The following is a 23406-nucleotide window of genomic DNA, read 5'->3' on the forward strand; positions in this document are numbered from 1 at the left end:
TGTGGCCACATGCTCACTCAGGAGGAGGGAAGGCTGCCAAGTATGACTTCAAGCAATCAACTGGGCTTTCTTAGACTGAGTTCATGCTGTGCAATTATTGGCCATCATTGACCATTTTGTTTTGTCATGAAAGAATTGTAAAAAGAAATCTATGGTTCTAAACCTAAATTGTTTGTGGTCGTCCAGAGTGACAGATGTGACTGTTATTAAAATAGGCATCCGGAAAATTGTGCATGGTGGACGCAGCTGTGACAGATGCCTTGTTATTGCTTTCATAACCGTCTCCTTTTCCCCAAACTCCTATTTTTTAGCCTTCACTTCTTGTAGTAAGAGTGTTAAAACCCGTCTTGCTGTCCAATAACTGCTGGACTGATATCTCTATCATTCCCTTCAAATCTCACAGCCTGGTATCTTCATCATGCATTGTGACAGAACTTATCAATATTTCTCCTGTCCTGCTAGCAGTGTAACATATTCAAGCCGTTTTTAAAACTGTGTGCTTAAGATGAATGGTTTTTAACAACCGGAATCATAAAACTAAAACTAAATTTCTGTCTATATGATTGGTTCATATTGGACTGATCTGATCATGTATTTCTATATAATTTGATATAAATGAATTTTAGTCTCGTGTCTTGAGATGTCACTTGTTGTGAATTGGTGCTGCATAAATTAACTGAACTGAATTTCTAGTTCTGCTCCCTTTTGGCCGCTTGATTTTTACCTCTACCCAGTCAAAGATCTGCTCATCACTGGCCATGTCCTCCAGGAGGAGTTTCTCTAGCTGCTGACTCAGCTCCTCAGGAGATAAGATCCGTTTTGTCTGCACCTCCTCAGAACTTGAACCTTCTGACTGAAGGAACTGGAGTTTCTGTTTGTAACAAAATAAAAGTAGAGTGGCCCGATGAGACAGATACAAGATAATCTGTGAGAAAGGAAAATGTGAAAGAGGTAGACCAGTAAAACAAAAATTTCTCTGAACAAATTCTCAATTTACTAGTGAAGGTTAAACAAGCATTCCTGCAGATGAGGGATCTGTGGCTCTTCTGGACCAGAGCGGAGTCTTTTACTACAAACCTGCTGTGAGATGAAAGCCTCGACATCCTCCTCTTCTAGTAGGTCGGCCCAGTTTAGGCCAGATTCCCTCCACAACGATCCCACATTCCTATGGCTCTGTGGAAACAAAACACATCAACGTTTCTGTCTGAATAATGTCTTGTTGCTTTACCGACGTTGTCAATTTGAAAATGAGCACTTTACTAGAATTGCCTAGTAATATAGCCAAACTATGTAGTAAAACAAATAAATTATACCATTGGAAGTTTATACAAGTTAATATCTCCATGGTTTCTTCAACAACATTGGAAAAAAATATTTTTTCATTAATAGTAAATCAGTTGAATATGTTCAGGCAGCTACCAAAAAGCAACAGACAACATATATGACCCTAGTGATGCTTACCATTTGTTTGCATAGTATGTGCAGTATTTCTGATATTAAGATCCCAGCTCTTCCAACAGGAAGCAAAGGTTTGCTTAATTCACTAAGAACAAACAAAAAGGATCATTAAATGACCATATATAAGTGGTTGAGTCTTAAAGGTGCTGTAAGAAGGAGGAGCACAAAAGCAGAGAAAATATTCTGGCATCGATGATATGCACTACAACACACAGCGCTGTCTTTCTGGATAAAGATATGAAAAGGTCAATGATGTTCAGCATGCCGGGTTTGCAGAACTACTCTCAGTACCTGAAGAGCTCGCTCATAGAGAAGCCTCCGTCCTTCAGCAAAGGGCTGAGCAGCTCGGCCAGGTACAGCCATATGTGGGGAATGTCGATGGCCATGTCGTCAGCCAGCTCCAGTGTGTCTGCAAACCTGAGAAACCACAAAGATGCAGCCAAGCTTAGAAATAAACAGTACGAAATTAAAATGGATAAATACACGTTTGTTTATTTGTGCAATTACTTGTAGTGATTTATAGAGCCTTGCAACAGCCTTTAAATCATATAAACCGTCTTTTATGTTACAGCCGATGCTAATGCACATTTTTATAGAATGGTTTTCTAGAATTATTTTCACAAATAAAATATTTGAAGTGAGGCATGCATTGTATTGAGCTCATCCTCAAATAAAATCAGAGGAAGTTCAGAGGTCACCCAAATTAGTAGAGTCTACGTGTGTATATTTTAATTTCAATATAAATAAGGAGCAATAATCAGAAAGGCAGGTAAGAGGCCCATGGTAACTCTGGAGGAGCTGCAGTATACTCAACAAATTTGGCCTTTTTGAAAAAGTGCCACGAATAAAGTCATTGCTGAAAGAAAGCCATGAGAAGTTCCATTTAAAGTTTACCACAAGCCATGTAAGGACCACAGCAGACATGTGGAAGGAGGTGCTCTGGCCAAATGAGTCCAAAACTGAACCTTTTGGGTAAATACAAATGCATGCCACAGGTTTAAGAGTTTCATTTCATAAACAAAATGGACACAGTTCTTTTTACAATCGTATAACTTTGTGTCAGTCTATCATAAAAAGAATCGCAACAAAATGAAGTTTGTGGTTGTAATGTGATAAATCCAATTAAGCCAAGCGGTTTTAATACTTTTGCAAATCATTGTTTTCCTTAATTAAAACCTCTAAGTGCACAAAATATACCAAGAGATTTTAGGGGGGATTTAAGTAAATTACTGTCCTTTTATAAAACATAAATATTTTATTACACTTTAAGATAAAAGGATAGCTTCAAGGCTGCACTACAAAAGCATGATTTAATTGATTGAAGTAAATTTCCTCCAGGAGTTGACACCCAATGAAAGAATGGCTGCACTACTTAAGATAATTTATAAAAAGTTTATTTTCAGCGCAGTTCTGGTGCAAGCAAACTCCTTTCATTGCTTCTGCGGTTCTCAAGCAGCACGCATGCAGCGGGTGGACTAACCCTCTGTATAACTGGGCCTTGGGTAGCATCCCCTGCTGCACCAGCTGGAAGAGGAGTCGGCCCATGTGGTCCCGTGTGATCTGACTGCGCTCCAGGGTGGACTCCACCCCGATCCGCACAAAGATGTGCAACTGAGAGCCCAAGTTCAGCTCGTCCACACACTGGACAGCCTCCTGGAGAAAAATGAGACGCTATCATGAAGACAAGCTCATCAGGAAACGTGTAACAACTGGGATCTGAGCAGATTACATTCATCAGAGCCTGGTGTCTGAAGTCCTTAGGAAATCAATATTAAAAAAAAAAAAAAAAAGTTACAGAAACACACCCTGCTGAGTCACAAAATTCTTCAAATAACTGCTGGTCAGGACTACAGTTTTGAAATCCAACTTGAGGTCCGACAGATCACGGACGTCAGAGTTACCTTGTAATCGTTTATGTGCAGGAACTCGTCAATAATGGACTTTGACTTCCTTTCGATCTGCTCCTCCGACAAGGCAGGTCTGTCTGGCTTCTGAACCTCTGGCTCAGGTTTCACTGAAGTAAGAGCGACATTTAGATCACTGCAGGTTCTGCTCTGATGAACCCCCCACACGCAAACACATCGTCCACATCTTATTCTGACAAACTGAATCAGTTAATGAGTCGTCCTGTCAGTAGAAATGCAGTGTGAAAAAAAACAAACTTGCAGACCGATTACATGGCCACAAAAACACAGATTTTTTTATCATTGTTCTGTACTTTTTATCCGTGTTAAAGTAAACAGACTCCGTTAGTGTTCTCACCAGGTTCCCTGACTTTGCTGCGCTCCAGCTCGGTTTTGTCCTCCGACACACTTGACCTCCGGGATTCTGCTCCCTCTCGCTCCCGGTCCCTTCGTGGCTCCTCCGGGCTTTGAGTCTCCAACAGCTCTTTAGAACTGCCCCCCCTGATGAACGGGCCGGGCCGTGAAGACGACTGGGGTGAGTTCAGCGGCTTTTCGCTACGTTCTCTAACTGTGTTGTTCCGACTGCTAAGAGCAGAGACAAATAAGGTCAAAGAAATATAAGTAAAACAAGTGACTAGAAATAATGAAGAAGATCCAGCTGGGTTCATGTTCTACCTTCCCAGGGTTCTCCTGGAGTCATAGTCAGGGTTCTGTGGAGGTGTGGTCGAGGGCTGAGGTAAAGGTGTGGACTGCAGTGCGGAGAAACGGTTTAGGCCAGCAGTCCGAGATAGCTCTGATAGTTACAGGATGAAAGAAAGATGAATGACAAAGATGAACGTTAAAAAAAGAGACTTTTCTAGACCTAAAAAAAAAAAAGAGAGGATTTCAATTTTAGAGTTTTTAACATCCCACAGAATCCCTGTATAAATGTTTCTTAGTTTTCATCTGTTTGCCAAAGTAAAGTTAAATATTCTTAAATAAAAACACCTGAACCAGAGCTTCCTGTTTGAGCTGCAGTTCATTAGTTGATCGCCTTAAGATGCATCTTTGATTCAATACTATAAACGGAGTCTTGCTCATTGGTGATCTGCTGGGGCATCTTACCCGAGTCACTGGCTTTGGCTCCTCCACTGCTGCCCTTCACCCATGTAACTTGAGCCCGAGGGCCTAGCTGGATCTTCTCATCCATCTGAGGCTGCAAAAATCAGTATTGTTACTCTAAACTGGAAAAACTTATCAACAGATTAAACGATAAAGCTCTACAATTAAAATGTTCCAGATTCAAATCCATTAAGATTGATTTATAAGTGAAAGTAATTGTAAACTAACTTAATGTCCACAGAGTGATCATTTTATCATGTTTCATTGTTTTGAGCTCATAATGTGCAGCAAAGAAATAAAATGATTTCCCCATTAACCTGTGGAAAACCTGGCAGCTCAGATGTTCACCAGTGGAGGTGCTAATTAGCACACTGCATGTATTAAGCAAATTTTTTTTGTTACGTGACAGTGAAAAGCCAGTGAGCAGCTACAATCTGGACTCCCAACACCAATACAATGTAAGGGTTTGTTCATCACTACCCAACATATCCAGCAGGGGGAGTAGCTGAATGGATTAACCCGCAATAATACAGACCAGATGAGGCGGAGTTGCGTTTAAAGCACATTTATATTTCACAAGACCTATCCTGTTGCTCTGTCAACAATAGTCGTGACATGAAAAACATCCTCACCAGTCGATTTAATTACAGTGCGGAACTATGTATGTTTGTTAGCAGATTTAACTTCACAGTAGAGGGTGACACAGGTGTGGATTTTCTCTCCTGTCCCATCCCGCTCCCACAGAAAAATGTCTTGTCCCCCCCAGGCCAGCATAACGAAAAAAATCCTGTCCCACTCCTGGTAAATTGACTCCCACTCCCATTTAGAACGACTCCCACTCCTGTGACTCTCCCATTTTTGTTTTCTTCATTTAGTCTTTTGGCAATTTCTTTGTTTGAAGGACCAGTTAGGTCCCTATTTTTAGCTGTAGTAAAGGCCAGTTAAAGTAAAAAGAATAATAATGAAGAAATAATAAAATATTAAACAAGGAAACAGACCATGCCTATCTTAGTTGAATAAACAAAATGTACATAGTTGTATTTTACTCATTTATTAAGTGATTGTTTCCTTTGAACAATGACATCACTTTTATGTTTCAAATTTAAGAAAAATGCACCTAGTAAGAGAACTATACTTGGTGAACAAAAGTGCAAAAAGGCATTACCTTCACAATTTAGAAACTGTACCTCAATGGTTCACAGCCCTGGACCTCAGGGACCCCTTCCCTGTACGTTTTAAATGTGTGTCTGCTCCAGAACACCTGATTTAAATTCTGACATGACCTCCTATACAGGCATCAAGAATGGAGGGTCAAACTGGACAAAATTAATACAATAAAATCATCGTTAAATAAATAAATGTTGTGAAAGTACCATAAGTGAAGCAAATGTAACATGAAAGAAATGTAACATTAAATGTGCCATTAAATTAAAGGTACCATTTATTTATTTAATACATCATTAGAAACAATAAATGTACCATTATATCATGAAATGGAATATTATGCAATTAAATGTGCCACTGAATAATTAAGTATAATTTTAAAGACGACTTCACGTAATTAGTGGTACACTTAATATTTAATGATGTATTAAATAAATTGTTCATTTAATGGTACATACACTTTTTTCCTATTTCACAACATATTTATTTAATATCTTCCCTTGATGAAGCCTTTCTATACGGAGTCCGCGAGGGGACAAGGGGGGATTTTTTCTCTTTTGCGTCCCCACACAATAGTCTTTCGCAATACTTTGTGGGATAGTTTCCAAACCAGACAACTGCAAAAATGAAACAAACACTACACTCGTTTTGAGATTTACTGAGTTTTATTTTGAAATCGGTCTTAAATAAAATGATCTTCAATCAGACTAAAAGACAGTTTTTATCCACAAGCTGTCAAACTACTGAACTCTGGACAATAATACTGCATGAAACCACATCTGTGACACTTTGCTTATTACTGCTGCATGATGTGTACTTTTTTTTGCACCCCGTGTTTTTGTTTTTATCGTGATTTGAACGGTTCTTATCCTAAGTATTTAATCGCATTGTTGACTGCATGTTAACCTGCATATGACAAATAAACCCTATCAATGGCATATCAGTGCTGTTTGTTTTATGAGCAGTTCGTCATCTGTGCTGCTGTTCCAAAATGCCGAACGCAAAAGTATTGCGTGGGGACGCAAAAAAAAAAAAAAAAAAGAAATTCCCCCATGTCCCCTCGCGGGCTCCGTACTTTTCCCCTCTACTGTGGCGAAGGCTCTTAAATCTTTAGAGCACATGCAGCAATTTTGTTGGTCAGATGAGACTTGACACATGTTGGTACTTTTGGTTTGATGAATGAAGAGATGTAGGGCTGATTTAATCCAGAATCTGTCTTACAAGTGTCCCTTAATCACTGGTGTCCTTGATTACAACTAAACACGTTTTACAAGCAGCAGACTGCGTGTTAACACCGCTACATTCAACTCTCCTGAAGTTCGGTAAAATTTGCGACTTTCCTGTCAGCTCTATGAGTTTAATAGATAAGTCCTTACTTCCGACTTTACGTTGCAAATCCAATTTTACCACGTCCAGTTCTCCACCTGCGTTTGTTCCCTCCATTCTGAACGCAGGTGGAAAACATCGAGCAGAAGCACTGTTGGCTTGTGGGTCGTGTAGTTCGTTTGACTCGCATTATAGTATAGGCTTCTTGGAAAAAAACTACACAATGATCCAAGTTTTTTTTTTCTTAAAGTTTATAACAAAGTCTCAGTTTTACATTTCCAAAGACAATTGATCCTAGTTTATTTTCCCTCCTATTGGTTAGCTCCCGCTCCCGTTCATGTTTTATCCGGTACCGTCCCAATCACGTGATCTTTACTGACGCTGTCTCCCGTCCCGCGGGATTCCCATGGGAATCCCGTGACCCGTGGGATTCCCGAAAAAATGTCAACCTCTATTTCACAGTAGTCCATTGTTTCTCTGTAGGTTCAGCAAAATGCTGTGACAGCTTACTCACAAAAAAACTTAAGTCAGGTCTTGTACAGGTAGTTAAATAAATAAGACTGCTAACAGCTTCTCTGTATTTTTTGACATTGTCCAATTTTTCTGAATCATCAGTATAGTCCAGTTTTTGTTCACAAGGCGTAGTTCTATGTTTGCAGTCTTGCATATCAAACCTCTGGAGTATTTTCTTTACATACCTTGTTTGAGACATTTTTACACCGTTTTCACTCTGTTCAAAATCGATACCAAGAAAATATCTTAGCTTTCCCAAGTCCTTCATTTTGAACCTTGCTGTTAGAACCTTTTTGACATCATTCATTACTTTTTCATCGGTAGCAGCGATGATCAGATCGTCCACCCATACTACAAGTATGACCTTATCATTTCCTGCCTGCTTGGTGTACACACAGTAATCTGCTGGATTTTGTACAAAACTGTTTTCACACAAGTAATCATGCAGGGTATTGTTCCAATTTCTCCCAGCCTGTTTCAGACCATATAATGATCTGTTCAATTTACACACCAGCTGTTCATTGTCATTTGATTCCTCTTTATAGCCTTCTGGTTGTTCCAAATATATTTCGTAGTCTATAGGTGCATGAAGATAAGCGGTTTTAACGTCCATTTGGTGGAGGATAAGGTTTTCCTGTGCCGCTTTCTGCATCAGAACTCTAATGCTAGTTAAATTCGCAGTAGGAGAGAAAGTCTCTTCATAATCGGTACCCTTCTTCTGACTATACCCCTTTGCCATGAATCTAGCTTTGAAGTTATCAGTTCCATCTGCATTCTTTTTCACAGCATAAACCCATTTTCCCCCCACTACCTGCTTGCCTTCAGGAAGGGTTGTAAGAGTAAATGTGTTGTTTTCTCTAAGCGATAACATTTCCTCATCCATTGCTCCTTTCCATTCTTTTGAGTTTTGAGAATGTACAGCTTCTTCAAATGTTAGAGGTACATCACATAGAAGTCTGTAACAATAATCAATATTTGTCAATACGTGGTCTTCGATGTCCTCATCCGTTACATATTCATTCAGGTAACTTGGCTTTTTCCTCATCCTAGAGGGATAACGTGTTGTGTTTTGGTCTGTTTCACAGATAGTGTTCGTTTTGCTGTTCGCTTCCAAGAAGGTGGCTGGATCCTGACCCTGCTCAGATATTTCGGACTCATCTGGCTCGTTTCTTATCCTGTTAGGTATGTCAGAATCATCCTCTATTATCACGTCAGTTTGTGTCTGTTGCTCCAACATCATTTTGGATACAAACTGCACTAGCCTGTGTTTTTGGATTTTTTTTCTTTGTGAGGGAAATAGATTAAGTAGGCTGGGCTATTTTTGTCATATCCTACAAAAATTCCCTCCTCACATTTTGAGTCAAGTTTTCCCTTGTCTTGTTTGTAAGCATAACAGGCTGAACCAAACTTCTTCATCCTTGATAAATGTGGTCTTTTCCCACTCATCATTTGGTAAGGAGATTGTCCTGTACGTCTGTTAAAACATCTGTTTCTTATTGCGGCTGCTGTTTGAACTGCGTAAACCCACAATGCTTTAGGCAAGTTACTCTCTATTAGCATACACCTCGCCATGTCGAAAAGTGTGCACCAGTTTCGTTCGGCAGTGCCGTTCTGGTGTGGTGAGTATGGGGCTGACGTCTCATGTCTGATACAGTTCTTGTTTAGTAGCGTTTGATAACACTTCCCAGTAAACTCTGTACCATTATCAGATCGTATGCACTTAATTTTGCCGTATGGCGCTGTGTCTGCAAAAAACGTTTCTGTTGCCTGCACAGTGTCACTCTTATGTTTCAGAAAGTACACAAAAAAACGCACCAGAAAAGTCGTCAGTGAACGACAACACAAACCTGTAGCCCTCTGTAGACTCTGGGTCTATCGGTCCAGCTAAATCTGTGTGAACCAGTTCTAATGCTGCTTTAGCTCTCTTATCTGGTTCCCTGTTTCTTGATTGGGTGAATTTTCCTTTAATACACACTTCACACTGTTTTGTTTGTTTATCATTTTTACCCTTAATGTTCATCCCTTCTACAACACCCTGTAAATTTTGTACGTCATCATAGTTACAATGCCCCAAAATTTCGTGCCATGTTTGAATATCATATGAACCGTTGCACTGATCGGCCCATTCATTACTCACAGTTTGCAGATAGTACAATCTGTTGTACTCTTTGATGGGGAACTTTGTTCCATCTATGTGCTCCACAACATCTTCTCCCTGTTTGAAAATCACTGTTGCACCATTACTGGTAGCTGCTTTCACTGCAAAGATATTTTGTGTGTAAGAGGGGATGTACAGCGCCTGCTTCAGGGTTGTCTTGTGAGGTCGCCCTTTGCTGTCCATCAAAGTCACTTCTGCCTCTCCTCGTCTAAAGACTACTCTGTTGCACCTGGTGCCATCTTCTAGCTCTATACAATGCTTCTCAGGTTTGAAGTTGTCGTCAAATTTCTTAAACTTTTCCAGGTCAGTGATGATGTGCGAGGTCGCTCCGGTGTCCACCATCAAACCTTTTGCTTTGATTCCACTGCTCCTCTTGATATCCTGATCCATATCGCTCAGCCGGAAAGCAAATTCTTTGCGATCCTCTTCTTCAGCAACTTTCCGCACCTCATCCTGCCTTTGTTTCCTCCTGCACATTTCCTCTCGATGTGTGCTGCTTTTGCAGAAGTTGCACCATTTGTTGCGGTGACACACTTTAGCTTTGTGCCCCTTTTGTCCGCATCTGAAGCACACCATGTCGACACCGCTTGATCTCTGGTCACCCACACACGCCTTTGCATACTTTGTTCTTGATTGGGCCCTTGCCTTCATGATGTGGTCTTCTGTTACTGCTGCGCGCATTTTTTCAGTATCTTCATAACTTCTCAATTTACCTTTAAAGTCACTAAAAGTCATTGAGGCTTGACTTTGTGTTACATGGATGATAAATGGTTTGTATGACTGTGGTAGTCCTTTCAAAATCATAGCAATGAGCAGACCATCACTCAAAAGTTTCACCAGCATTTCGTAGTGCTGTAATGACGGCTTCCGCTCTTAAAACATAGTCCGTTACACTCTCACTGTTAATCTTCTGTAGTGAGGTTAGTTCTGTATATAGACTAATAACACGGGCCTTACACTTTTCCCGCATAAAAGTCTCTTAATATCCGTAGAGCCTTCCGTCCGTCATCAGCAGCTTCGCGCATTACTAGCGATAAACTCGTGTCATCCAGGAACTGAATAAGCTCTGTGTATGCCTCTGCGTTTTTTGTGTCGTCCTCATCTTCTTCCTCTTCGGGCTTTAAAATTATGTCTTTTAAGCCTTGTAACCGAAGGTGGCCTAAAAACTTTGTCTCCCACAGTTCGTACTTCTCTGCATCTCCGTCAAAAACTAACCGTGACCAGCGGTTACTCGTTTCGGTAGCTCTCCTGCTCATTCTGTCTTTAGCAACCTAATCCCCACTGGACACGCAGTACGTTGCGACTTTCCTCGGGAGCGCTTAATAAGTTTCTGGTACTCGGGTCTTGGTGCGGGCCTGGGCCCATAACCCGTTAGCAGATTTAACTTCACAGCAGTACTTTGACCCGTTATTCGTTTTTAATCTGACGGAGAAATAACTTCATACAGAGTGGAGAAGGAGAGAGATTCCTTCTGCTTTCACTCCATTTTATTAACTATCATACGTCACAGAACAACAACATGCTTCATTGGCTATTCAATTAACATATCACTTCCTTTACTGACTTATGGAAATAAAAGCTTACACATATTTATATAACCGGGAGCATAAACCTTAACAATGTTCAACAACACCGCATCAGAACATTAACTTTAGCCCGTTATTGAGTAGTTGTAATGAAGTTTGAGAACTAACAAAACAATTGCTGCTCCAAGCTCAACTGGAATTCCTTTATTTAACACCATTAGGCTTATACACTCTGCCCATGTCTGCAGTATTCCTATTATATTACTCTTTAGGACCCCTAGCTAGTCCGTATTGCTGTCCACATTGATGCCAGACTATAACTGAATGAGTTTACAAAAACTTTACCTAAAACATTCCACTTATAACAGTAGTTATTATTATTTCATAACTTTAAATGTGGATAAATTTGTTAAATAAAACCTTTAAGCGGGCAGAATGTTGAACTTTTGGTCATTTTTTTTCCAATATGTTTACAGCTTTCCCTCTTACAGTTCTTTATGCAATGATGAATCGTTGGCTCTTGAAAACTGAATGGGTTTCAAAGCACCAACAAAGAGAAATTTGAGATCTCAAACACTACTCGGCTCATTTCTACATCAATAACTGCAGTCACCATCACCTCTGTGCACTAGGATTCGAACTTATCCAGCCTGAGGGTAGGACAAGGAAACTTTTATTGAGTGTCTAGAATGTCTCTGATCTCAACTCAGTAACAAACAACTTAGAAAAGTTTTCCTTTTATTTCAATTTCAGAGTAAACGCCCCAAAAAAGGGAAAACTGAGGTGAAATCTCATTATCTGAGAATGATTTTGTACGAAATGTTTTGTATCGTCCTGAGACCAATCAATTCATTTTTGTCCTCAGTGAGGGTACATGATTTTCAACCCTCTAATTTAAACATCACATTTGTAACCTATGTTAGTCCCACTGTGCTGTAAAGAGGACATCCTGGGCTTTCTACTGATGCCACAGTTGTGGAGGCGTGGCTAACGGAGCACATGCACTTCCCTTTCAAAATGGCGGAAATCCCTGCATCCAAAATTTATGGCAGGAGAGGAAGTAAGTGGTCAATTTTCTTTCAAAAATCAAGTCTGTTGCTATAAATTAAATTTCCTCTTCAATATGAAAGTCTTTACCATAATTTAGTGAAATTTCTGAAATCTACAATAATGTTGACCCTTTCAAAACACAAGTTTTATCCAGTGTCATCTGTAGGGGACAGCGGGACTTGCTAATTACTATTTTAACCACTTTTCATGCTTCAGAAAACAGAGGGCTGTGTGAGGCAGATATAATCTCAAAGAGAATTGTGGAAGGAGATTCAGACATAGAACTGTCAGGAGATGATGATGAGTAAGGCCAGATAGTAGAGCAGAAAGGTCAAGGTTCAGAGAAAGGCATAGCAGCTTTTAACACTGACTGATTGAGGAGCTTGAACAGGAACAAAGTGAAGACATCTGCCAACCAACATGGATGAAAAGCAATGTGTAAGCTAGGGTTGTGGAATTTATTGGAAATCATGTCTGCAAAGGAGAATCTGATCTCTTTTTAATTGAGAACATATATACACAATTTAAAACTTTGTAATAGCAATTATATAAGATATTGCATTATGTTAAACCATACATCTCCTTTTTTTCATCAACCTAGTTTCAGCCGTGTTGTGGAGGAAAATGCCTTGCAGGAAAGCAGTAGGCACAATCATCAAGACTAGAAACCGACTGATCAGCCTTAACACCACTCTGGAAGAGCACAAAACCTTCTTTGGTATACCCCAGGATCCACATGTACTGGCAAGGGTCCCTGTTATAGCTAGTCTTGTAACAGATTCTTCAAGATTAGGCAGCATTAAAGTCACTAATGACCTTGACTTCTCTGAGGAGGAGAAAAAAAAGGATGTCCTCTGGAAGGTGAGGCCTCACTAAAAAGTAACTAAAAGGTTACAAGAACAAGGCGGAGGCACATCTGAAATGATTGTCCAAAACCCATCAGAGGTTGCAGTGAGAAAGTGGCAGAACAATAAGGTGGTTCTGATGGCTTAAAGTGGCCATGGAATAGAGCCCCAGAATACCTGCAGGGGATGGTCAGCAAAAGAGAGGTGCCACATTCTTGTGCCCAGACCTGCTTTTGTAGCCGAGTACAACAAAAACATGGGTGGGGTTGATTTGTACGATCGCATGATCAGCTTTTACCCAATACCAAGCCACTATACTACTATCATGCATGTTTTTGACCTGGCAGCCACAAACAGCTGGATTGAGTGCAGGTCAGACCACCAGGTATCTGGGAAACCAGAGAGGAAGAAGCTACAAGATTTTGACATCAAGTTACTTCTGGCAGATAAACTGATTGCTCAGGCACAGGGTAGTAGCAGGCTGACAAGGTGGCCAGTGATGATGATGAGAGGAGCAATGAAGATGAAGACTACATTCCAAATACTACGAGAAGGCATGTTGAACCCCCACCCAACGATGACATAAAAAATATGGGTATCTCCATTTGCCAAAGATGTTAAAGGCAGCACATTTATCACGGTGCTGATTTTTTGATGTTTAGATGTGTTTCAGATATCTAACTGGTTTTATAAGCACTTCTTAATGGAATTCCTTCAACTGTTCTGAATGGAAATGATCAGTTTTAAATTCACTGAAAAAACCTTTCTACCAAGCAAAACTCAATGTCCTGTGTAAGAGAAGTTTGATAAAATCTAAATAACATTTATGAAAAAAAAATTGTTGCAATATGTTTCTTTCAACCTTAATACTTAAGCTATCAAAAACACAAATCTAAATATCAAAACCTTTTTTCTTCTGGGTCTCAGGAGCCCATAGAATTATACCAAATGTTTAAAAAGTATAATATGCCACCTTTACTGGATTAATCATGATTAATCAATAAGTGAAATAATTGTCAACTAATTTAGTAATATAATGATCATTAACTGGAGAATACAGACTCTAAAACATGCCATTTGCTGAAAAAACAACACACTCAGAGCAATAAATAGGCAAAAACTGTACAAAAATTATATACATTTTGAATTTAACATAAAAAGCCTTCTTTGCCTGTAAACATTCTCTATCCCAAACTCCTCCAGTGGCATAGCTTTAGCTTCACCTGGTTCAAATCCTGTAAAAAATCTCTTATTAAGCACCTTTTGCTATGTGATTATCAATCGAATAATCCAAAACATTTTGACAGATTAATCGATTAGCAAAATAATCGTTAGTTGCAGCTCTACCCAATATATATACCACCCATAAGAAACCGGTACCACAATGAAAGAAAACAGTGCTGTTCACGTCACATCAGCGGTCATAATGTTATGCCTGGTCGATGTACTTCTCTGTGTATGAATGTTTGCCAGAGAAAACTATGTGACATGTGAAGCAGGAGTCTGCTGCCAGTCAGAGGTTTAATCTAGAACCAGCTCTGGGTTTATGGAGTAAACCGACTGGATGTGAAACTTAGAAACCCAAAGAAATGCTTTCCTATTTGTGCCCCTCCAGCTTCACCATGTGCCTCGGCTGCAGGTCTCACCTTGGAGATCTTTGGGATCTTATTGGGGTCGATGCTCCTGCTGTTCTTTGTCATGGGCACAGTGTTCCAGGTTTCATCTTTGCGTGATTCTCTCTGTTCTCGTGGATCTACGTCACCAAACGGATACACCACAAACAGGAAGGAAAAAGTATAATTTTATAATGAATTAAATGATTCTGTGACATTGTACACTATATATGAGGGGCATTTCCTGTAGCCTTTTAACTGATGGGGAGACATTTTCCACAGTTTCTGTCACACATGATGAAATTCTACTGACAGACGGGAGGGAGTGGGGGAGACTTCCGGTCTGCTGCTGAGCACAATCAGAACTCCGCAGGCAGTACGGACCGGAAGTCTGCCTGCATGCTCGCAGGGTTCCCGAGTCACTGTAGCTGATCCGTTGTGTGACTCGAGGTTTTAAAGAGGATTCCAAGTACCGGACTGACCTGGCCGTCTCTTGTTGTCCTTGGAGAGCAGCTGCTGGTGCACCTTTCGCTGCTCTTCCTGCTCCTCAATCTTAGCCTCCTTGTGGATCTGCTCAATGGTCTTTGGGCCCTGGTCGGCTCTCCTGGACACCCAGTTGTGCTGTAAAGTAAAAAAAAAAAAAAACATCAGATGTGACATAAATGTGTTGAAATACCAGGTTAAAACAATCTGCAGCAGCAGACTAAGAAACCTGAACCTGTTACTATGGGGTAAATAGATATGAACCAGTCAAGTGTTAAAGCACCAAAAACATGTCATCGTTGGCCATTAAAAATGTAAAGAAGACTGCTTTAATCTTTCCCAATCCAATTCCATCTGATGCAGCATTTTGTTCTAATTATTCTAAACTAATAAAAATATTTCTTTTGTAATCATCTGTCAAACATTTAGCACGGCTAAATTAGCTCTGTGTGGACACGAACTGTAGAGTTTGGGAGTTTTTCTCCTCAATGCATTTAACTGCCTTGTTCCTTCACATTAATAAGCTTGTTACATTAAAACCGTTCATTTTCTCTTCATCACTGATACTTGACATCTACCCTATAATGCATCTCATGCTTGTTTAAGTTAACTGGAAACTAAACTGTGTGATACAACAGCAGGTCATGGATTCTTCTGAGGATTTTTTTATCTAGTTACTGCACCAAGAAACAGAGCACTATCACCACAGCTTCTTGGTTTAATGGTCCTGATGTTTTGAGGTTTGGATTTTGCCGGTGTAGAAATCCTTCAAGCCGCTCTTTCGCAAAGTTTACCGAGTTTTTAAGACTTCCTTGTGACCTCCAATTCTTCTGGTGTTTCAAAATTCAACAGCGTAAACACTTTGCAACCAAGGGTTGTGGCACTCAGTGGGAGCTCAATGATTAATGGTGAGGAAGGAGGTTATAGTAGCTGGAAATGTGCAGCATGTGGTTTTACAGAGATGCCTGTGAACAAGCCTGAACCAAACCAGCCCAATTAACATGAGAAAACCTGTTGAAGTGTTTCCATGGCACGATACAAACGCCTCATTTTAAACCGTGAGAGTAAATCTGAGAAGGTTTGAGCAAACTTTCCTTGTCACTGTGGCTCCAGATCAAAAACCCATCATCATTATTCTAATATACGTTTGGGAGATTAGCCAATGTACTCCCACCAGTCTCTCTAGAAAAACAGTTGAAATTTGATACCGAAGGCGAAGGTGCAACACAGTTCGCCACAACATGACGTGAACAGACAATATGACATTCCGATAAGTTCGAAAAGAAACAAAAACAATGAAACAAACCTCTCTGAGAAAGCAAGCACCATTAAATCTATATGATCGTGTGTGAATCATCTGTGAAACTGAAAATAAGTTATCGGAATCAGATGCTTACCAGTCTCAGGTCTATAACATCCTGGAGCATAAACCGTATCCTAGATGAGGTCTTCCGCTCCTTGACAATTTTTTCCATTTGGTTGAAATACTGATCCATGCGAGGCTGTAGAGGAAACCAAAGTGTTAGGGATAGTTGGAAATGAGCCTTGAAATGATGCCAGACAATAATATTCTCTTTTTAATAGATGTCCTGATCTGATACCAGGTGCTGGATCTGGGTACCAGACATAGCGTTGCTGGAAGAGCATTATTGTGAGTCCCCGATGAAACTCATTCCGATACACATTGTTGCCCTAGCGAGAGAGACGTATTTTGCTAGACCACTTTTCAACAATAATTGACTATTTTTGTGTCCCTGGCATCCACAACGTTTTTATAATTCTTGTAGATTATATTTTTAATCGAACTGTTTCAGTGAGAGAGGCTGCTCCAGCTTCCTGTCGGCCGGCTTCATGTGATCTGCTCTGCCTGCTGCACTCAGACATTCAGACGGTTGTCACCAAGAGTTTCACAACGTTCCAAACAAAGCGCTACGTTTCTAAGGAGCGGAAACCAGCTATTCTTTACGTTTTGGCCGAATTATTAACAACTTAGAAAAACTTCCAAACAGTAAAGCAAACTGCTTCACAGGAAAACTCCAGATTAATGAAGACTGTGGCTGTTTGTGCCTTTTCAGATACTGCTTTGGAAACAAGTGAAAAACTGGGTGACAGAGTAAATCTGTATTGGAGGGGCATATTAAGGCCGACCTGCAGAAACTGCAGCTAAAATCAAATATCTGCCACTATTAGGAAAGAGAGAACAGGAGAAACTGCAGCGACTGGAACGACACTGGTGAGTGAGCTGTAATACTGAGGAAATGTAGTGTGTCATTTTACTGCACTTTAGATCATATACATGACATGGATTTGATTAACTTTTACACCAGGACTCACCAGCGCACAAATGTCTGTTCTAAAATCAGTATAGGGGACAAAAAGTCCTGAGCCATCATTAGATTTTTTTATTTGAATTACTGACTATTGTTTAACAATAAAACCCTAATCATTCTAAGATGCAGAAGGATAAATGAAAATAAAAAAAACATTCTGAACAATGAGGAGAACAAAAACAGGTGTGATGGAAAAATCTCGCCCCCAACTCTTGAGATGTGTCCAATTAATTATTCTGTTACCTGGAAACACTTTTCAGAAGGAACAATGACGCAGTAAAGCGGGTCTAAGTCACGTTCAGTTTCCATCACAGTGCAGCAGATACAGCAGAAAGGCATCGGAAGCATCAAAGGACTCTTACTGTGTCCATCTGAGAACCTCTGGCGTCTAAAGGAGCATCTGGGAAAGTCTCTGTTTCTTCTAACATACAGGAGTTTTCCCTCAGCCTCTGGATGAATGGTACCCAACCACAGCTGGACCAAATCCCATCACAGCCTTCACTGTTAGGTCTCTAAAACCTTGAGAGTCCAACATTCAAACTGCAGTAAAAACACTGATTGCACATCAAGCCTGGGTCTAAAGAGACATTTCTTTTTTTGTGTGCTGACAACCTTGCCGACATTAAAAGTGAAGAGAGTTACATGGATGGTACTGGTCATCAATTTTTGCTTTTAAAAAAAAGGAATTTCCAGAAAGGATCAATTTGTTTAGATGGCCTGCAGATTACAGTCTAGCTGTTTAGGAGTAAACAAATCCTAAATGAAAAGCATACCTGACACACTTACCTTGTGTTTACACACACAGGACAGTGTGTATTTTTACACTTTGTGTCCAACAGAGATGGCAGGCATGTTTATGAGAAATAGAGGTGCTTTCCTGTTACCTGAGGACCGTTCACGGCCTGCTCTTCCTTTTGGTTTACAGTTAAGTCTGTTAAACTGAGCTAATTAACCTCAACACTATAACTTGATACTGAAACACCGACACCAGTGGCTTCATCACACCTATTTGATAGCAAACTGGTACATTTCTTTAAGCTCCAGCTGTTTCTTACACCACAAACACTGGTTACTCATGTTCTTCTGCAGCTCACCTTGGCCTTCTCAAAGTCAAGGTCCTTCCCAATTGTGGTAAGAAGCCTGCACAGGCACTCCAAAGACTCTTCATCGTGGTTCTTCAGCAGCTTCACCACACAGTCGTGCATGATGGCTTCTGTTAGCATCTTCAGCTTGAAGAGCTCGCCGATGAACTTTATGTTGCCGATGGACCGCCGTCTGGCCTTGTCCTTGGCTTCCTCCAGCTCCTCCTGAAGCCGCTCACGCTCTGTCGCCTGATGCACAATAAAAGAGACGCATTAAACATTTGCTCCAGCAGCTGTAACCAGAATACAAAATGCAAAGGAGACTACAAACCAATGCAGCAGAGTCCAGCTCTTTCTGCTTCCTCTCAAACACCACGTCATCTGCCTTGTCTTTCTCAAACTCCTTCTGGCAGCGGTTTAGCAGCAGTTTGCGAAAATTTACAGTGGAGTTGGGCTTGTCCGTCATCTGCACTTTGAGCTGCACAAAAAAAAAACAAAAGATGACGACAGTAAAATAAAGAAAACAATTTGACTTAATGGCTTGGCAATCCTGACATTTTTTTTCCCTACACGTTTAGATCGGTGTAAGAGTTGCTCACCGTGGCGAGGCACCGACACATTTGTCCATAAGCCACAGAAAAGCTGGGCTCATCAATGGCCTTCTCGAAAACCAGGTCGATGACCCCTTTGAGCCGCTCCTCTGTGTCAATGGTCAGATCGGTGACCTGCTTCATCAGCTGGTTGAACTTTTGTGGCGTCAGCTTGTTCAGGATGCTTCGTACCTTCCTGAAGAGCTCCTGCAGCAAAGGAAAAACATAAAGTATCCATAAGCTGAGCGTGAATCTAAATATTCATGTAGCTTAGTTTTGAGCATTTCCCTTGTGTTTGTCTGTGTTACAAGTGTGTGTTGTTTCGTTCCCTGCCTGTGTTTTCTGTATCTCTGGATCCTCTGAGAAGCCCTCCCTCTTCATGCCGGGCTTCCAGGCATTCTCTGATTTCTTCAGCTGAACGTCATCATTAACAGACACGTTGACGATGATCTTCCTCGGCGGAGGCCGCCGTGTCCCCATGTTCATGAGCTGTGAATGCAGTTAGAAGAAAACACCACATGGCTTCTAGGTGACCCCTGAAAACTACTGAGAAGTTATTGGAAAACAAAGTAGCAATCCAAATTTTTCTTAAGGTTTTAGCAGCTAAATTTTCTTAAATACAGTAGACTCTGCCTATAACCTCCTCAATAAATACATATTTAACACATTTACCAGATAAAGCTGCTTTATTTAAATGGCCTTTTGTTTCGATTCTCTACAGATATACACATTTAGTTTGTGGATAAATTAAATGCATAACTGACCAAAACATGCTTTTCTATTATTGGACTGTGTGTGATTTTATGAATGAATCTGTGATTTTGTTTAGTGTGTGTGTGTGTGAGACTCACAGCAGCTCCCCGTCCTCCAGTCATCTGTCTCCCAAAGTCTGCGAAAGCAGGTGTGAAATCTGGTCCCCTGGAAATAACCCTGGAGTCCACCACCCGAGCTGACAACTTGTTTTGGTTTATCTGCATGGCACAAAGCATACACACCGTCACGCATGTGTGCACATACACAGCTGAGATAAACAGCAGGGGGCGCAGTGATCCTCTCGCAAATCTGGCAACAGGGCAGAAGGGCTCAGCATGCTAAGTGTGAGAGAATCTGTGTACATTTCTTCCCCTAAAAAGATGACCTGCTATTGACGGGCAGATCATCAGGGTTTGATTTATTTTACTGAAATATGCTCGCCTTGATCTGATACAATCTGTACTTTAGAACCCGATGGTAGAAGGGGACAGAAAAAAAAAAAAAAAAAAAAGTGTGAGACGGTTGTGAGGGAGGAGGTGAAAACAAATCTGACTCTTTGTCGTTCAGCTGTCCTTGACTTCCTCTTGAAGCTTTTCCAGAGAAACTCTCTGTTCTCCCTGTGAGAAAAACGAAACTTTGGGACGGCATCATTTAACTGTTTACTGTTCTCTTTGAAGAAAGGGGGGAGGGGCATGTACTCCTAATGCTGCCAAGGGAGACATAATAGCAATGTGATTTTAATCAAAACAGCATTTCAACAGGCCATACGCTCCACCCATACATATACGTGGATGTGAACAGCAAACCAAAGTGCTGTAACTAAAACCATGCCCATGTGTGTTACTGAGAGGCAGCAGAGAAAGAAATGAGTTTCATCTAATAGATTACCCAAAGTGGAATCAGCACCACTGACGCTCATAATTAATTAGCTTCATCTTTATTTAATAGCTTTATTGCTTCATCATTAGACACAGTTATGAACAGCATCTATGTCTATGTCCCAGCACGTGATCTTTTCTCCAACTAATAACCCATAATTCAGATTAACTAACAATCATTTTAGAGAAAGGATGAGGCCTGCTTCGTAATAAAAGACTCAATAATATTATTACTGTAGCTGACAGCTGATGATTAACTAGCTGCAGGAGCTCGAGTTACAACATGAATTTCTCACTGACATGGAAGATTTTACTTAGCAAAGAGCTTCAGATAACAAGGACAATTACCGAAAGTGTCAAACCGATTGGAAATCAAGCTGCAAGAATTCTGACGCTTCTTTATGTGCAAATAATTCAAATAAAACATTTTTGGATGTATCAAGAGAATTAGTTGAGTTTTATTTCAATCGCAACCAAAATGTCCTCATGAGCAACTGAAACCTTTTGGTTTATCTATAATAAATAAGAATAAATCAGACTATGACTGAAAAGTTTATTTCAGTAATTTAATCAAAAAATAAAACTCTTTATATAGATTAATTACACACAGTGGTGTGATGTTTCAAGTGTTCTTTTCTGATACCTTGGACAATTATGGCTTACAGTTAACATAAACCCAAAGTTCACTTCCTTAGAAAATAAAAATAAAAACAACAACAAAAATAATGAATTTTTTGGAAAGACTTTTTTTTTGGCTCTAGAAGCCGTTATTCAACAGTAATTAGACAGGAAAGATGGTGGAGAGAGAAGGGGAAGACATTCAGCTGCATCAAAGATTAAAGCAGCATTTTCCCTACCAAAAAAATCACAACATGATGTAAATTATTAAACGTCTGTAAGTGTTGTCTCGTTACCAATTGACCACAGTGGGACTGGAACTATAACTGAGGGCGGAGGAACACACCAATGTCAGTCTTGATGTAAAGCTGCGCTGTGCAGACCACATGTTATTACATTTTTGTTCATATAGAAGTACTTTTAAAGTTTTCACTGAATTTTGCACATAACAGTGAAATTAATCCTGATTAAGAAATGTAATAGTTGCCCAGCAATAACAGATATAGATCGATGAAGACAGATAAAAATAGAGCTGGAGATGAACACATAGATGAGGATACGTGGAGAGAAACAGATAAAGAATTAATATAGACAGATGAACAGATACAGAAAGGAGTGTCCAATAGCTCTTAAATGATATTGTGTTTGTATTGACTTTTATGTAATATTGAGTGATTCCTATTATAGACAGAAACATGAAAACTATGACTTCTTCTCTGTTTGTGTGGGTAACCCCCCAGACCAAAAGCCTTGGGGAAACACTGCAATAATCTCTGCAGTGTGTGTGCATCCGCTCTACCAACTAAACCACACAGCATCAAAAAACAAAAGAGGAATTATTAATATAAAACGTTATGTTGCAGACTAGAAAGTAGTGCGGCAGACCATCGTTGACACCTTGTGTGTGTTTAATCAAAAGGTTCATGATTACAGCGGTACAGCAGTGGTGTCCTTAACTCACCTTGTCCAGCACCACATCACTGATTGGTGGGAGCCCCTCAGGTTTCTGTATGCACTGAGGCATGAACTGGAAGCCCAACAGGAAGTCTCTGCCATACTGCCGCTTCCCAGTAGGCTCAGCAAGGTCTGGAAAACCAAAGAAGGATTAAATGAGAAAGAAAACCCTCAACAGCTATCTATGCACATCAGAAAGAAACTGCAGGAATTCAGGTCTAGAATGTGATTCTCCACAAGTCAAATAAAGTATCTGCTGAAGATGTTTTGTTAATCCTGTTTTGACCTGGACAACTTAAAAATCTTGTTTCCTAAAACTTGATAGTCTTCTAACCTTCCACATCCTGAGGAGCCCCCATGGAGTTCTCTTTGTCTACAGGGGTAGCTCCACTGTCGCTGCTCTCCGTCTCCGAGGTGTGACCCGCTCCGTTTCTCAGGGGCTCCGACTCTGCCTCGCCATTTTCCTCGGAAACGGTGGAATTTCCATCAGCCTGGGGGCTGCTGGTGGGAGCAGGTGCGGAAGCAACAGCGGTGGGGAAGACTGACGGCAGGGGCACCGGACTGCAGCTGAGAGGAGCCGGCTGAAGGGCCTGGTCACCAGCAGGCAAATCGAGAACTTTGGGCTCCTCCTGCCATAACAGAAACAGCTATGGGGTTAATTCAGGTTGTTTTACGTCAATGTCTAATTTGTTGTTATCACTTTAGAATTTTAAAACAGTCAGAAAATGAATGAAACTTAACATCAGGATTCTTTACAGATCACTGTTATGGTATGCAGTCATACTGCAACAGAAAGATGTTACTGACTAAGACAGAGAGAGACAAAACACTCCTCTATTTGCTAACTTCTAAAAATTCTAATCAACCTCCCTCCACACAGTTCTTTCTGAATTACCATTTGCATCACTAATACGAAAGTCTGAAAAAGGCTGAGTCTTAAAACGGATACTAACCTGAACCAGCTTGTAACCTAACCAGTGAGATGTGGTTCAGTTTGGAGCCTTCTTGAGTTTAGATAAACCCTCCAAAGAGCTTCTCCTAAAGCACAAGCAGCTTGAAG

At 40.5% G+C, this 23406-nt stretch overlaps 1 protein-coding gene across 13 annotated transcripts in view; it reads right to left on the bottom strand.

Moving 5' to 3' along the window:
• The window catches only part of eif4g3a (eukaryotic translation initiation factor 4 gamma, 3a), a 68741-nt gene that overhangs the window by 2542 nt on the left and 42793 nt on the right, over positions 1-23406 (bottom strand). For 11 of the 13 annotated variants that reach the window (XM_047347249.1, XM_047347247.1, XM_047347242.1 and 8 more), the window contains 19 exons: positions 22681-22975; positions 22354-22478; positions 19995-20114; positions 19477-19632; positions 19153-19350; positions 18885-19031; positions 18566-18802; positions 16539-16643; positions 15141-15279; positions 14692-14798; positions 4467-4557; positions 4038-4155; positions 3721-3947; positions 3360-3472; positions 2939-3111; positions 1750-1875; positions 1462-1543; positions 1078-1173; positions 725-871 (listed from right to left, as the gene is read on the bottom strand). In XM_047347249.1, the coding sequence (XP_047203205.1) occupies positions 725-871; positions 1078-1173; positions 1462-1543; positions 1750-1875; positions 2939-3111; positions 3360-3472; positions 3721-3947; positions 4038-4155; positions 4467-4557; positions 14692-14798; positions 15141-15279; positions 16539-16643; positions 18566-18802; positions 18885-19031; positions 19153-19350; positions 19477-19632; positions 19995-20114; positions 22354-22478; positions 22681-22975 (2802 nt within the window). The remainder of the gene's footprint in view (positions 1-724; positions 872-1077; positions 1174-1461; positions 1544-1749; positions 1876-2938; positions 3112-3359; positions 3473-3720; positions 3948-4037; positions 4156-4466; positions 4558-14691; positions 14799-15140; positions 15280-16538; positions 16644-18565; positions 18803-18884; positions 19032-19152; positions 19351-19476; positions 19633-19994; positions 20115-22353; positions 22479-22680; positions 22976-23406) is intronic. The other 2 variants (XM_047347250.1, XM_047347238.1) reach the window with 1 other exon arrangement.

Source organism: Girardinichthys multiradiatus, chromosome 20, assembly GCF_021462225.1.
Source record: "Girardinichthys multiradiatus isolate DD_20200921_A chromosome 20, DD_fGirMul_XY1, whole genome shotgun sequence".
Taxonomy (NCBI): domain Eukaryota; kingdom Metazoa; phylum Chordata; class Actinopteri; order Cyprinodontiformes; family Goodeidae; genus Girardinichthys; species Girardinichthys multiradiatus.